At 44.0% G+C, this 17,289-nt stretch overlaps 1 protein-coding gene across 1 annotated transcript in view; it reads right to left on the reverse strand.

Annotated features, from left to right (window-relative positions):
• ARHGAP15 (Rho GTPase activating protein 15) overlaps positions 1-17,289 on the reverse strand; it is a 492,002-nt gene that overhangs the window by 380,897 nt on the left and 93,816 nt on the right. Inside the window, exons 6-7 of the mRNA XM_072122220.1 lie at positions 12,515-12,599; positions 6,112-6,201 (exon numbers count right to left, since the gene is read on the reverse strand). Coding sequence (XP_071978321.1) covers positions 6,112-6,201; positions 12,515-12,599 — 175 coding nt within the window. The remainder of the gene's footprint in view (positions 1-6,111; positions 6,202-12,514; positions 12,600-17,289) is intronic.

Consider the following 17,289-nt stretch of genomic DNA (forward strand, 5'->3'; position numbering starts at 1 on the left):
ATGCTCACAGTGATGTCACAGGGATAAGACATACAGTGATGTCACAGGGATAATATACACAGTGATGTCACAGTACAGAGAATATAATTCAGTAGTCACAATTTAGTCCTGACGTCTAATAACACTAAATGACAAAAATGTCCCTGTTACGTCACTTTTGAACTTTAAAAAATCTGCCGTCTTCCCTGTAATATCACAGGACAACAACATCTCATTTCCCGTGCGCGGCCCCTGAACGCGCTTTTCTTTGGTTATTACCACCATGTCTGTATAAATGACAGTTAGGATTATTTAAGATTATACCGTAATCCCTTTAATCCGCCGCGCCTTAAATTTCTGTCTAAACACCAAAGTAGCACTTAGCGAAAAAATGTTCTGAGCTCCCGCGATCTTCCCATAAATCGCCCCCCCCCCCCCCTTCAGCACGACCGGCCCGTGATGGAAAGCCCGAACCTCACTCCACGGCACCAAACAGACTTGTAATTGAGTTTAAAGGGAAAGTAATTGTTCCCTCTGTCTATTATTCATCCGTTCGTTCTCCGCTTCACCTTTAGCGTTTTCTCGGCGCCGCACTAATTTATACGGAAAATAATAAGCAATGCGTCCTCTGTATTATTAAACCAACAACTCTACGGACCCTCATACATAATCCGGGCCTAAGCACCTGCACACTGTCTCATTATAGGCCCATAATTAATATGGGCCCCTCCGAAATAATGGAATTTAAATGTAAACATTGCTAACAGGTATAATTTCCGTCTCACTGATTCCTCTTATCCAAATTATTCAGTGGTCATTTTCCATATACAATCAATAATTCATGGTCTCAAATTGAAAACTCAAGGCTAATTTCAACAAGGAAATTTTTACTGACATTTTCTAAGAGAACACATCAGCCGGGCTAATTATTGCCTCGTTTCACTGTGTGGCCTTTCATTATACCGGAGGTAATGAAAAAAAAAAACAAAAAAAAACACAACACAATGCTTCACTCCCGTATTATCATGCTAGACGCCGAGCAGAAGGGACATTGTTCTCTGTTTACTTTGACCTTTAAGATCTCGGGATCGTCGAATGATTATTTGTGCGTTTGCAGATGGTATAATATTGTCATAACGCGCAAGGCGCCGCCATAAAGTAAGGATGATGAGCCAATTAGCTAAGACAGCAATTATTTTGCACTGCTATCCTTTACATTTAAAAGGGGTCGGTCCACACGATGAACCTTGAAGTTAACGGAGGACCTGCTGGTTGATCGTTGCATGTTCAACAGGTGTAACCTCCAGCGGTCAATCTGTTGCAGGTCCTCATTTCTCCCGCAGCGGCCACTATAGGAGATATGTGGTACTGCAAGCTGACCATTAAAATGATTGGGCGAACCATGCAATTTACAGGAGGATTGGGACCATCAGAATGAGGATTTACCTTAAATAAAGAGATTTGGGTTATGGTTAAAGGGCCTGACTGAAGAACCGTTGCACATGATTGATCATCACTAGAGATGAGCGAGCACTAAAATGCTCGGGTGCTCGTTATTCGAGACAAACTTTTCCAGATGCTCGAGTGCTCGTCTCGAATAACGAGCCCCATTGAAGTCAATGGGAGACCCGAGCATTTTTCAAAGGGACCATGGTTCAGGAATAAAATGTGTTATTTAATTGAAAAAGAATGTCTTCTGATAAGTTATCAGATGTATGCAAACATCTGCAATCTATTCTTCACTGTTCCGCGCGTATATTATCTCCCGACAAGTTATCAGATGTGAAGAACAGTGAGGAAAAGAATAAAAACAGTGAACACAGGATCATTTAAAGGGAACCCGTCACCACTATTTTCACAAATACAGGTAGTGACAGGTTCCTATAGAGCTCTAGTAACTATCTGACACCCTGCTTGTAGCTAAAAAATATTCCCCTGAGATCCCCATATATTCAACTTTATAGTTTTATCTGGTAACTAAGCATGGCTACATGGAGTCCAGGTGGGCGTGGCCTCCTCAGGCTGAATCCAGCAGCTCCTCCCCATCCCTATCTCTGTATGCTGCTATAATGTCATGTGACCAGGGTGACATCATCGTAGGTCCTATAGCTTTTGTAGCATTAGGAACTGTACACTAAGCATACATGTCATGAAATCACAGCATATTGTATCACATGAAATCACAGCAGCCTGCATGGAGAGGAGTAGAAGTCCATGGAGGCTGCGGTGATTGTTTTATGTGGTCAGATATGTACATGGAGTACAGTTTTCATATTAAGTAGCTCAAGGACCTTTGATGATGTCACCCTGGTCACATGACATTAGGCCACGCCCCCGTGGACTTGCTCCAAAGCTGCATAGATACCAGGCAAGATTATAACTCTGATTTTATGGGGATCTGAGGGAAACTACTTTTAGCTACAAGCAGCGTCTCAGATAGTTACTAGAGCTCTATAGGAACCTGCCACTACCTGTATTTGTGAAAATAGTAGTGACGGGTTCCCTTTAAGTGAAAAACACAGTGAAAAACACAGTGAAGAATAGATTACAGATGTTCGGCACATCTGCTTACTTGTCGGGGTGATACGCTGTCCCGGGATCCGCTCCTCTTCTTCCACTGAAGTCTCCCCGTGCTGCCCGATGTCTGTCTCCCCCGTGCTGCCCGATGTCTGTCTCCCCCGTGCTGCCCGATGTCTCCCCCGCGCTGCCCGATGTCTCCCCCGTGCTGCCCGATGTCTCCCCCGTGCTGCCCGATGTCTCCCCGTGCTGCCCGATGTCTCCCCCGTGCTGCCCGATGTCTCCCCCGTGCTGCCGGATGTCTCCCCCGTGCTGGCCGATGTCTCCCCCGTGCTGCCCGATGTCTCCCCGCGCTGCCCGATGTCTCCCCCGTGCTGCCCGATGTCTCCCCCGTGCTGCCCGATGTCTCCCCGTGCTGGCCGATGTCTCCCCCGTGCTGGCCGATGTCTCCCCCGCGCTGCCCGATGTCTCCCCCGCGCTGCCCGATGTCTCCCCGCGCTGCCCGATGTCTCCCCCGTGCTGCCCGATGTCTCCCCCGTGCTGCCCGATGTCTCCCCGTGCTGGCCGATGTCTCCCCCGTGCTGGCCGATGTCTCCCCCGTGCTGCCCGATGTCTCCCCCGCGCTGCCCGATGTCTCCCCGCGCTGCCCGATGTCTCCCCCGTGCTGCCCGATGTCTCCCCCGTGCTGCCGGATGTCTCCCCCGCGCTGGCCGATGTCTCCCCCGCGCTGGCCGATGTCTCCCCCGCGCTGCCCGATGTCTCCCCGCGCTGCCCGATGTCTCCCCCGTGCTGCCCGATGTCTCCCCCGTGCTGCCCGATGTCTCCCCGTGCTGCCCGATGTCTCCCCCGTGCTGGCCGATGTCTCCCCCGTGCTGCCCGATGTCTCCCCCGCGCTGCCCGATGTCTCCCCGCGCTGCCCGATGTCTCCCCCGCGCTGCCCGATGTCTCCCCCGTGCTGCCCGATGTCTCCCCGTGCTGCCCGATGTCTCCCCCGTGCTGCCCGATGTCTCCCCCGTGCTGCCCGATGTCTCCCCCGTGCTGCCCGATGTCTCCCCCGTGCTGCCCGATGTCTCCCCCGTGCTGCCCGATGTCTCCCCGCTGCCCGATGTCTCCCCCGTGCTGCTTGATGTCTCCCTGCTGCTTGATGTCTCCCTGCTGCCGTTCCGCGCGTATCTCCCGACAAGTAAGCAGATGTGCCGAACATCTGTAATCTATTCTTCACTGTGTTCTTCACTGTGTTTTTCACTTAAATGATCCTGTGTTCACTGTGTTCACTGTTTTATTCTATTCTTCATTGTTCTTCACTGTGTTTTTTTAATTAAATGCTCGATCTCGATCAGGGGAAATACTCGACCGAGCAACGAGCCGTTTCGAGTACCTTAATACTCGAACGAGCATCAAGCTCGGACGAGTATACTCGCTCATCTCTAATCATCACTTAAAGGGTTATTCCCACGAAAACAATATTCTTGAATATACTCAGGATAACAAAATTATTCTCTAATTCAATGTAATTGACAAAAATACAGCATTACGCAAATAGAATTCTAATCAGTTCTGGTGTATACAATTTCAGTTGCCCAGGGGTCTGACTGTAAATCTTCTATTTATGGTCTTCCATGGCAGACTCTTCTCATAAATAGCTTCTCCATTACAAGACATTACAAGACATTCTCAGACTTCCTGCCGACAAGCAGCAGCGTACACAGACTTACTCTACAAGCTACAGATAAGAGAAGGTATTTATCCGGGTGGGGGGGCACTCTCTGTTTGTTATAGCTCAGATGTGGCTGAGCTCAAGTGTGTCATTGTGTGTTATATGCACCTCATGGTTCTCATCATCTCTGATCTGTCTCTATCTCTTTTTCTATGTGGTAGATACTAGTACAATTTTCTGAAGCTAAATAAAAGTGTAGATAAACCCTTTACCCTGATAATGTAAGCACATTGTCAGCACACAGCATCTCACAGCACACCGGGATCATAAAGTGTCTGGCTAGAGAGTTTCTTAGAGTTTCATCACTAACTTCTTGGAGCAAAAACAGCAAACTGTAAACCTGAGTAAAATTGTAAAATAAGGGGTTAAAATGATCTTTATTGTGTAAACATCACTAAAGGATTCATGTATGAGAGCCTTCTTTCATTGGAAAACCCCTTTAAAGAGATTTTACAGGAATCCTGGAAAATTTTCAGTGGTGCTTAAATGACCAGTAGTGACGTCAGCCACCAGATCCACTTCAGCCCATCAGTTGTCTTCTTGGACCACTGGACCTCTTGTGATGTAAGAGTAGATGTCATTGATGAAGAAAGGAACATGGCAGCCGGGTATGTACGCTGCTTTTTGTCACTCCCCGCACCGGTCCCAAGAGATTTCCAGAATTTGTAGCACACTTTTGGGAAATCAGTTTTCTAGGATGGGATCAGAAAATGTTACTTCTAAGCTACCTTGTAAGGCAGCCCCGTTACCATCAAGCATGACTTTCAAGAGGCCTAATGACATATTGTGGGATTAAAGCCAAACCAGTATATCTATTCCAAAGAGAACAGATTCCCAGAGGTAGACAGCAATGTTTCAATATCTTTGCATCTCATCAGTACAGTGTAGAAAACTGTTTTTCACAAGGGTTGGGAAATAAGAGTTCTACTTACGGAGACTTTGCCGAATAGATCTACTAGTTTGGCTTTAATTCCACATCCTATTATTAGACTTCTTGAAAGACATGTTTGATGTTAAGGAGCTGTCTTACAAGGTTGCTAGAGGAGGCAAAGTTTTCTTTATTGCATATTCCCCAGACTCCTCTAGTGGTGGCCTACTGTATTTCTAATGATGACAAAAGGATCAGCCATTTTGAATTCTTTCTTTTATCGACACCAGACATTGGAGCTCATTTACTATGTGTCCCGCGGCTCCACATTTCCGTCGGGTTTTCCAACGTTTTCGGGGATCGCGCCGCTGGGACAGGCATTTAGAAGGGGATTGTATCGCACGCCATTGGATTTTGGTGCATCGGTGCCGGCTTTCATGTGGGTCGGGGTCATCAGATTCGGACTGAGGGTGGGGTTTAACATTTAAATTGTGTCGCAAGACAATGCAATTACATGCACCAGGAAGAAGAAGGTGAACTCCGGCGGACCTGAGCGGGGAAGCGACTCATGCAGGATATCGGGCTCACAATCTTGGTAAATCGCACAGGGTTCCACGATCGTCGGGGATCGCGACAGGACCGGGTAAGTAAATGTGCCCCATTGTCTTTCTTGAGCGCCATAAAGCTATTTTGATGAATATAACAATGGGCATGGCCATAATGGAGCCACTTTGTAGCCATCCTAAATAAAATAGTCCATATTTGTTCTTGGTCACCTTACAGATGAGTGGCTCTCCAAATCATCAACGAGAGCACATGTGACTTACCAAACAGTAATCGGACAACCCCTTTAATTTATCATTCAAAAATATTTCATTTTAGATACAAAGTCATACACAGCAGATGTAATGATGAACTTCATCCAACCAGTAAATATTTCACAATATGAAAAGGCAATAAAGTTACAATAATCCTATAACAATGCTGTGATTGTCGCACAGAAAATGTGAGAAAATAAATGTTTCTTTACCTGGACCACATTTTTACGACTTGATTTCTCATTAGTCCACTCAATCTGAGCCCCACGCAGATCGATGTACTCAGATTTAATTCCTGATTTCTGAAAAAAAAAAAAAAAAACATATATTATCATATATTATCACCAACCTAAAATTTACAAAAATTTGGAAAACTGAAAAAAAAATGTATGTAGATCAGATTTAAAAGAAATCTACTATCCAGAATGATAAACCGTGACTGTGGTAATCTTCGTTTATTTGTTATCCATGGCTTCCTTTCTTCTAAAATCAAAAATCAATCTAAAATTTATGCTAATGAGCCATACGGGCTCTGGGCGTGTAATCAGATGCCCTTCTTGCTGTCTCCTCCTCCCTCTCTGCTCTCTCAGCACATCCCTCCTCCCTCTGGCTGATGTAATCTCACTGCACAAGAGGGAGGGGGAAGCACTCCTGCAAAGTACCACAGTATAGAGGGGGCTCCTGTACCGCCCCCAGAGCCCTACTGACTCATAAGCATAATTTTAAAAGCTGATTTTAGAAGGAAAGGGACCATGGATAACAACTATAAGAAGATTATGACAGTCATGGTGCCTGGATCTATGAGATATGCCCCTCGTTTACCAAGATGGAGTCCAAGGTCTTGGTGAGAATTTTCCCACCACTCACCCTATATGATTATTTGGCACCCAATTAGTAATGAGATAGTGAAAATTGCCTGGATCAATTTATAAAATACAGGCAGTTTAAGTGTCAAAAACATTTTGACCTGTGTTGCTATTCACATGAGTCCCACCAATGGGACCACCAGCAATTACCAGAAAGGAAGCCTGAAAGTTTCCATGGGGGCTCCATCCAATTAGCTTTTTTTAATACAGCTGAAGCAGTGATCGAGCATGGACATCACTTCTCCACTGATAAGCAGCATGAAGGGGGCATTTACAGGTCTCTGTTCAAACGAAACAGAGCCGCAGTAACCAGATCTAACCACTACACGGAGAATGGCGCTGTCTGTTTCCTATTCCATTCTCAGTTCTCAGTGTCTAATCTGTAGGGGTACAGAATGTTCAACCCCCGTCAATCTCAAATTGAGGACCAAATCAATATTGTTGCTCATTGTAGTCTCCCTTACAAATTCATTGAAGCTTATATTAGACAACTTCCAGGTTTTTACGAACCCATCAGAAAGTTTCCCTTGGTTACAATGAAAAGCAGAACGTGGAAATATTTAACAAGAAGATCACGATCCACATATAATTCCGAACACAGAAATGTTTGCGTCCAGGAAGAGTCAATCATGGATGAACATTGCAGAGCGAGCGCAGATATCGGGACGGGAGGAAGCGGAAGATTTTATAGACTTGTCCCTTGGTTTCTAATGAAGCTTCTATTGTTCAATTGTCCTCTAATAGATAGAAGAGGGAGAGCAAAGAAACCGCACATTACACACTGTCACCTCAATAACAGCCAATGATCAAGCACAGTTTACGTGGCCCGTTGTTATTTTGTCTTATTTTCGGCCTGTCTGGTTACATATCTATCCCCAATATATTTGTTGAAGTTTGTAAAGTTGAAGTGATTCTCCAAGCGGAAAACTAAATTTGACTATAAACTAAACAAAAATTCAATATGAAGCATGAATAGTATCCTTACATTTTGGGCTTAAAGGGTTATTCTTCTCTGGGCATTCACTTTCAGTTTCATTAATCTGCCATATGTAAACATTTCTTCAATTAGATGTTATTATAAAAAATGTTCCTGTGTGAAGATAATTTCTCATAAATGTAGTGATATTGTCCTTTAGAAACAAGACTGTGTTCTTGGATACGACCACCTCTGCTGGAGGGATTGCCCAAAGAAACTAAAGGTCTTTGTATATGAAATGTCCGGGAGTTACTGCAGGTCTCACAGTGGTAATGGACGCTGAATCCAGGAGGTCAGGCAGAATTCAATAGCACATGTCTGGCCACCGCTGCCAGTGTGTGAGGTGGTCATATCCAAGGAAGCCATCTCATTTCTAAGGGACAACATGGCAGCATTTATGAGAAATTATCTTCACACAGGAACATTTTTTTTAATAACATTCAATCGAAGAAATGTTTATATATGGCAGATTAATTTAATTAATTGTGAATGCCCAGATGGGAAAACCCCTTTAACTCTATGAAGACTTAGAATCTCCATGGTTACAGACAACAAACAAACCCTGTGTAGTCTTATTATATATTAATATATATTATATAATATAATAGAAAATAAAGAATTTGTGTAACTTGATGATTACACCTACACATCAGATTCATCATAAAATGATAACGGTGCCTGTTAACTCCTGCAGGGATGCTCCTTGAAGGTCACAGCCTCGCCCCTTCCATTGCAATAAATTAGACAGTGGTAGGAATCGTGTCTGTGACAATTTGAGAAGTCAGTGGCCATTTTATGAGAGACATTGTGGAGGAAAGCAGTAGAGACGGCCACGGTGCACTAGGTGTATTAACTACTACTAACTAATGTAAAATCATATTTTGTTTTCTGACTGGAGGTTGCTTCAACTTAAAGCCAAGCTGTAAAGCTATAGTGATTTTACCAAATTATTATATGGGATTCCCCCTTTGAAAGCAAACAGAAAGATGGCTACTATTTGCTGCTCACCCGTCTATTTCCAAAGTTCCAAAGTTTTCTGTTCTCAAAGTGTTTGACAAAATCTTTTTCATTAGAGATGAAGTGGGCGGAGACTAATGTCTGTCTGTCTATGCCCTCAGGCTGAGGCCAGTTAGCTTGCCCACAGATCCTATGATGCCTTGTGATCTCTCTCAAAGTAATTTAGCATTAAATCAATTTTGTGCACTGACACTACACAGTACACATACAGAATGTATATGGTGACCAACCTGGAAGCTTCCATCACATGGAGGTGCAGGGAACATGTAGTAAGTGGTAGAACTAGTTACATAAAGTCTATACCCTGTGCTGTATGAACACTAAGGGTTATTAGCTTATATGCACAGAGCTGATACTGACAAGGTGGGGGAGGGAAGCAGCATAAGGAGAGGAGCGAGACAGAAAAAGTTCTGTAGAATCACAGACTGGGATGCAGGGATGATAGGGAACAGAGAGATCTTGTACCTCACTATTCTGTGCAGGAGACATAATAATAATTCTTATAATAATAATTCTTTATTTATATAGCACACACAGATTATGCAGCGCTGCACAAAGCATGACAAATTGGTCCCTCCTGCTGACTTCATTCTGGGCTGCAGATGGTTAAGCAGGCTGTGATGGACAGATGCCTTACCCTGCGAGTTCAGTTTGTCTGGATATCAGGGGGCCACTGACCCTCTGGACCATGACCCTAATGTTTTCTGGACTTCTTTCATTTTGATCTTCTGTCCCTTGATTGTCTTCTAAACAACTGTTACTCTTGATACTTTACTGCATTGTCCTTTTTGCTTTGACCCATATTTGTGCAACATTTCTTCTTTTTATCTATGTTTTCACTTGCAGCAGGGTAACATTGACCAGTTGTCGCCTACCGTCTAGGATCGGCAAGTAGGTAGGGACAGTTAGTGGAGCTTAAAGATTCACTGTCAGTTTCTTCCTTTCCTTTTAGTTCTTGTTTTCCATTCCCAAACAAACATTACAGCCGGTGGCCTGTTAGCTGAGAGCACTATTGACCCAGTGTTACTGCTGAGTCCTATTACACAAGCAGAGGTCAGCGGTGACACGAGGCACCTTTCTACACCAGAAAGGTGAGTTTACACAATTTTTTATTTTCATAGCCCATGGAACCCATACAAAAAAGTTATCCCGGATAACCCCTTTAATTTGATTCAATTATGTCTAAGAAACCATTTTTATTGCAACACCTGGCTATTTGACAAACCGCTGTTTCTAGTGACCTTCCTAGATCACTTCCACTGCCGATCTCATTGAAGTGCAGATGGCACTGGTTCCAGTTTGTTGCATCCTCATTCATCAGAAATTATTGATGAGCAAAGCCAAACCGAAATGTCCGTGCCAAACATTGCAGGTTCGGATCCCTGAATCCAAACTTTAGTCAGAGTTTGGCGTTGGTCTCATCCCCGCTGGTAACTCCTGCGTTCCGGGCCGGCACCAATCATGGGTGTTAATTGCATCATCATTTTCCTGAGGATCATTGCTCCCAATGGCACCCATACCAAACAGAACTTTGGGGAAACTTGGCCAAACCCAAACCTGAACAGGCCTGCTCGTCCCTATTAATGACCTATCCCGTGTGGAAAAGTTCATGTAGAATCTTCCACATGGATATCCAACTTTAAGAACTCAAACCTGATTTTTTTATTTTATTATTTTTTTTTTTTAAATGAAAAAAAAAATTCCTTCTTCTATCAAATCTGATTACAATTTTCCCTGCATGGTCCGTTATTTGGATATGGTCAAGAGTGGTTTATCCCCTGTCTGGAGACATAACCCGATGTTCATTTCCACTGACTTTGCTTTGTGACAACGAGCCGTCCTCGCGCTCCTCGAGTCAGTGACAAATAAAAAATATCACTTTCTTTGCTGCTTTGTTTTTCATATTTTCCTCGTTTATTAGAAAGAGATACGTTATGACAGATACTCTTGGCAGCGAGGACTAAACTGATCTTTGTCACCTGCCAAAAGAGGAAATGGCTTATTCTAAGTGACTCCGGCTTGAAGATCACCTTCTCGGGCAGCCATCATTCCAATAAGGTATGGCAGGTCTCATCCAGCCTTGGGTATCCTTCACAATGGGGCTCTGTCAAATGCGTTTCTGTTTGTCCCTGCGCTATCATCCTCTCATTGACTTGTTCTCCCTTTTAATGCCACGCAGAGGTTTGTAAACTTTCACAGCATTATAGCTAAGGCTATAAGAATACATGCCAGATTTGTCTCAACAACTTATCTGTCACATCTCGGGAAAAAACGAAGATCAATGCTCCCTCCTCGGGCGCAATGCGAAAAAAAAGTACAAAGTGGAATTTGCTGTAAGTGCAGGCTCCTGAAATTGTATTAGTTGCAATAGATGAAATAGTGAGCGATAACAGTTGACTATCTAGGACAGGAGCCATATATATTACAGTCATTTATTCATTATTTTATGCCATTAATGTATCTTTGGTGATTGTTATGCAAATCTGATCTCTTCCGAGAGTTAGAAAACTATCAGCCAAAGCAGAAACTCATCTCAAGGCAACTGTTTCAGAGTTTTTGCCTCTCATCAGTGTAGAGCAGGGTGTAGGCTGGCTGAGGTGCCCAAGGCGAGGGTTACACTGTCATGTTCTGCACATACGATGCCTACAGCAGTGGATTATAATATAGGCGGAATGGGTGGTAGCCCAAGGTCTACGCCTTCTAGGTGGCCCATGAAATCTTCCTACACCTGTTTCTGCTCTCAATAGACATGAACACAAGAGCCATTTATGGACCTATGAAGTTCCAATGGTCCTGAAATCACAGTTTGAAAGGGACACATCCTCCATGTCCCAAGGAGCTTGATTCTAGAACCAGAAGTAGGAAGTGATTCAAGACGTTTAGGGGCTATAATATTCATACAGCCCAAGATCTATCGTAGTCTTAATCCTCCAATAGATACCTACTATATGTCCAGGTGAGGATTTAACCCAAGCAATTGCCTGGGGATAGGGATGAGTTTCCGGGTGTTGTGGGTAGAATCCTAGAACCCTGTGTAGCTGGCCAAAATGCTAATCGGCATGAATCCGTATCTTTTATCGGCCATAGGAATAAGCTTTTAGCATTTACCACATTGGATTGCCTTCGAGTGAACCATTGGGGGTCATTTACTAAGGGCCCGATTCGCGTTTTCCCCACGTGTTACCCGAATATTTCCGATTTGCGCCGATTGTACCTGAATTGCCCCGGGTTTTTGGCGCACGCGATCGGAATTTGGCGCATCGGCGCCGGTATGCACGCGACGGAAATCAGGGGGCGTGGCCTAACGAAAACCCGACGTATTCGGAAAAACTGCCGCATTTAAAAAAAAAATTGTGTCGCGAAAATTTCACTCACCTTCATCCTGGGTAGGCCGGTGTATTTCGAGGCATTCCAGCGGACTTCAGCGCAGCAGCGCCACCTGGTGGACGTCGGAGGAACTGCTTTGATGAATCCCGGCCGGACCCGAATCCAGTGCAGAGAACGCGCAGCTGGATCGCGAACGGACCGGGTAAGTAAATCTGCCCCATTGTGTTAGAGAGTAGGCTCCCAGGAGGGTCCTCTAGTATTCTGATCTCTATATCTGAGGCAATTAGACCCTGATTCGTATGGGAAGAATAGCCCTTTAATGATTTTTCATGATGTTTATTCAGTTAAAGTAGGACACATCGATGTCCTCTCTGTCCCTAGATCCTATAGCAGACCACTAGGTCCTACACATCTACAATGAGCACTCACCATATTCGCGGTCAGCTCCTTGGCATCCTTGTAGAACTCCAGCCTCTCCTCAGAAAGCACAGTATACGTCGTAGTCCAATTTTTCCTAGAAAATTAAAAAAAATTATGTTTTCATCATCGTGTCTCAATCCTGGTTCTTAGACTTTACCACCCGACCGATAAGATATGTTGGACCGGAATGGATTACGGGTAACTTTGTACAGTGTTTTAAAGGGGTTGTTAGGGATCACTAAAATGAAGAGACTACAGATAAATAGTGCAATCTCTTCCCCTTTCCTACCAAGCCCACTGCTGTACATTGTATGCTGGCTGTGTGTGGTATTGCAGCTAAGTCCCATTCACTTGATGAGATGGAGCTGTTCACTGGTTACATGAACGGTGAAGATAGCTGAAGAAAACCATTTATCCAAGTTTATAAAATGTATTGTTTATAAACAGCGCCACTTTAGTTTAGTGGCGGTCATTGGTATTGCAGTTCACTGAAGTGAAAAGGTTGTATTGCATTACCACTCATCACCCACGGACATAAGTGGAGCTGTTTTCATGAAAAAAACGACCCTTCTAGCTCGGCCACGTACAACCAGTAATATTAAGGAAGAGCAGAAAACCCATTCGGCAAGCGTAAAATTGAATATTTAGAATTTTTTTCTGCCTATGAGACAATGGAAACAACCAGAAGAAAGAAGGAATGAAGAAGACCAGGGAATAAGCGTTATCTAAAAGGAGAGAATGAAGAAAAGCCTAAATAGATAAGATAATGGGATGTGACAACAGGAGGAAAGGTGAAAGCTGCCACCGGAGGGGGAATATGCTAAGTGTATGGAGAGAAGATAATCAGCGAGGACAAAGCGTCAAATAGAACAAACAAGACAATGAGACTTTATAATAAACACGTACAATGTAGACATAAACAGAGGGTAACAAAATTATTCAGACCCCTTCACATTTTCCACTCCTTTTTTCATTGCAGCCAGTTGGTGAGATCAAAAAACTTTTTTTGCTCATTAATGTGCCCTCTGCCCGAAAAAAACTGAAATGTAGATATTTTTTACTAATTTATTAAACAAGATAAGCTGAAATCTTGATAAGTATTCACCCCCTTTGCTCAGTGATGAGTAGAAGCAGCTTTGGAGCTGGTGCATCCAGGAGTCTGGATACAGTTTAGAGCTGAGCGAGCACTAAAATGCTCGAGTGCTCGTTACTCAGGTCGAACTTTTCCCGATGCTCGAGTGCTCGTATCGAATAACGAGCCCCATTGAAGTCAATGGGAGACTCGAGCATTTTTCACTGAAAGAACACACTGAAAGAACACAGTGAAGAACACATTGCAGATGTTTCCATACTATTGTGAAGAACACCATTCGGTGCGTGTGTCTTCCGATAAGTTAGCAGATGTTCGGAACATCTGCAATGTGTTCTTCACTGTGTTCTTTCTGTGCTCGGCTGTGATGTGATCAGGGTCGGACTGTTGGTCCTGCTCCAGGCCGCTCCGCTCCAGCCTCCACTTCATCCCCCGCTCCTCTCCTCCATGCCCGCTCCGTTTCGCTCCAGCCCCGCTCCACTCCTCCATGGCCACTCCAGCCCCCGCTCCGCTCCTCCATGCCCGCTCCAGCCCCGCTCCTCCATACCCGCTCCAGCCCCTGCTCCGCTCCTCCATGCCTGCTTCAGTCCCCGCTTCGCTCCTCCGTGCCTGCTCCAGCCCCGTTCCTCCATGCCCACTCCAGCCCCACTTCGCTCCTCCATGCCCGCTCCAGCCCCTGCTCCGCTCCTCCATGCTCGCTCCAGCCGCCGCTGCACTTCAGCCTCCACTCCTGCATGCCTGATCCAGCCCCTGCTCCGCTCCTCCATGCCTGCTTCAGCCCCCGCTCCGCTCCTCCGTGCCTGCTCCAGCCCCGTTCCTCCATGCCCACTCCAGCCCCACTTCGCTCCTCCATGCCCGCTCCAGCCCCTGCTCCGCTACTCCATGCCCGCTCCAGCCCCGCTCCTCCATACCCGCTCCAGCCCCTGCTCCGCTCCTCCATGCCTGCTTCAGCCCCCGCTCCGCTCCTCCGTGCCTGCTCCAGCCCCGTTCCTCCATGCCCACTCCAGCCCCTGCTCCGCTCGACTCCTCCATGCCCGCTCCAGCCCCGCTCCTCCATACCCGCTCCAGCCCCTGCTCCGCTCCTCCATGCCTGCTTCAGCCCCCACTCCGCTCCTCTGTGCCTGCTCCAGCCCCACTTCGCTCCTCCATGCCCGCTCCAGCCCCTGCTCCGCTCCTCCATACTCGCTCCAGCTGCCGCTGCACTTCAGCCTCCACTCCTGCATGCCTGATCCAGCCTCCGCTCCATGATGCCAGCTCCGTTTCACTCCAGCCCTCCAGCCCCGCTCCGCTCCTCCACCGTTCGGCTTTCGTGTTTTTGGCTAAGTTAGCAGATGTTCGGAACATCTGCAATGTGTTCTTCACTGTGTTCTTCACTTAAATGATCCTGTGTTCGTTGTTTTTATTCTATTCTTCACTGTCTTTTCTTAATTAAATGCTGGGTCTCGAGCAGGGGAAATACTTGTCCGAACAACGAGCCGTTCCGAGTATGCTAATACTCGAACGAGCATCAATTTCGGATGAGTATACTCGCTCATCTCTAATCATGATACTTCTCTGTGTATTGTATCACACTCAAAATTCTGGTATTGGTGCAACCCGACTCCAAGTGCACTAAGTGTCCTCACACTGCTGTGCTCTGTGGTCTCTGCAGCCAGTGATAGTTATTGTCCCTCGAGAGATGTGTAATTTGTTGTATGTTGATACTAGGAGCAGGACTGTAGTACTCGGAGTCTGTTCTCTCACTTATGTGCTCTGTTCGTTGAGTTTCACAAGTCCTGCCATCTGTAATAGGTCCTTAATGAAAAATGCAGCAGTCTGAGGATGGAGCTCAATGGAAGCGCTACATAATTAACTATGTTATAAATTGTATATTTACAGTGGATTTGGTACACAAGGCTAGGACTTTTCTTGATTAACTGTTATGCTAGATATTAGATAGATAGATAGATAGATAGATAAATAGATAGAGATGAGCATGAGAAAGGCTCACACCGAGCCCAACCTCCCCACTAATACAATGGAATCAAGACACCACATTCCACTTACATCTACCTGCATTGGAGAGCTGCTTTTTCCTTGTACATATTAGATAGATAGATAGATAGATAGATAGATAGATAGATAGATAGATAGATAGATAGATGATAGATAATAGACAGATAGATAGATAGATAGATAGATAGATAGATAGATAGATAGATGGATAGATAGATAGATAGATAGATAGATAGATAGAAGATAGATAATAGACAGATAGATAGATAGATAGATAGATAGATAGATAGATAGATAATAGATAGATAGGAGATGGATAGATAGATAGATAGATAGATAGATAGATAGGAGATAGATAGTTGGATAGATAGATAGATAGATAGATAGGAGATAGATAGATATGAGATAGATAGATGGATAGATAGATATGAGATAGATAGATAGATAGATAGATAGATAAATAGATAGATAGATAGATAGATAGATAGATAGATATGAGATAGATAGATAGATAGATAGATAGATAGACATGGAAAGTTCAAGTCCGCACAGTGGAAAACTCCTTCAAAGGAGGGGTGCAGAGCCCCCAAGGATCCTGGCCAGGTCCTTACTTATATATGCGTTGGAAATGGTAGGCAGCACTCCAGAATTCAGGTCAAATAAAGGTGATTTTTATTGGAACAAGTGGCGATGTTTCGGTGTGATACACCTTTCTCAAGCCTCAAGAAAGGTGTATCACACCGAAACGTCGCCACTTGTTCCAATAAAAATCACCTTTATTTGACCTGAATTCTGGAGTGCTGCCTACCATTTCCAACGCATAGATAGATAGATAGATAGATAGATAGATAGATAGATAGATAGATAGGAGATAGATAGATAGATATGAGATAGATAGATAGATAGATAGATATGAGATAGATAGATAGATAGATAGATAGATAGATAGATAGATGATAGATAGATAGATAGGAGATAGATAGATAGATATGAGATAGATAGATGGATATATATGAGATAGATAGATAGATAGATAGATAGGAGATAGATAGATAGATAGATAGATAGATAGATAGATAGATAGATAGATAATAGATAGATAGATAGATAGATAGATAGATAGATAGATAGATAGATAGAAAGAAGATAGATATGAGATAGATAGATAGATATGAGATAGATAGATAGATAGATAGATAGATAGATAGATAGATAGATAGATAGATAATAGATAGATAGATAGAAAGAAGATAGATAGGAGATAGATAGATAGATATGAGATAGATAGATAGATAGATAGATAGATATGAGATAGATAGATAGATAGATAGATAGATAGATAGATAGATAGGAGATAGATAGATAGATAGATAGATAGATAATAGATAGATAGATAGATAGAAAGAAGATAGATAGGAGATAGATAGATAGATAGATATGAGATAGATAGGAGATAGATAGATAGATAGATAGATAGATAGATAGATAGGAGATAGATAGGAGATAGATAGATAGATAGATAGATAGATATGAGATAGATAGATAGATATGAGATAGATAGATAGATAGATAGATAGATAGATAGATAGGAGATAGATAGATATATAGATAGATAGATAGATAGATAGATAGATAGGAGATAGATAGATGATAGATAGATGATAGATAGATAGATAGATAGATAGATAGATAGATAGGA

Source organism: Engystomops pustulosus, chromosome 8 (assembly GCF_040894005.1).
Source record: "Engystomops pustulosus chromosome 8, aEngPut4.maternal, whole genome shotgun sequence".
Lineage (NCBI taxonomy): Eukaryota > Metazoa > Chordata > Amphibia > Anura > Leptodactylidae > Engystomops > Engystomops pustulosus.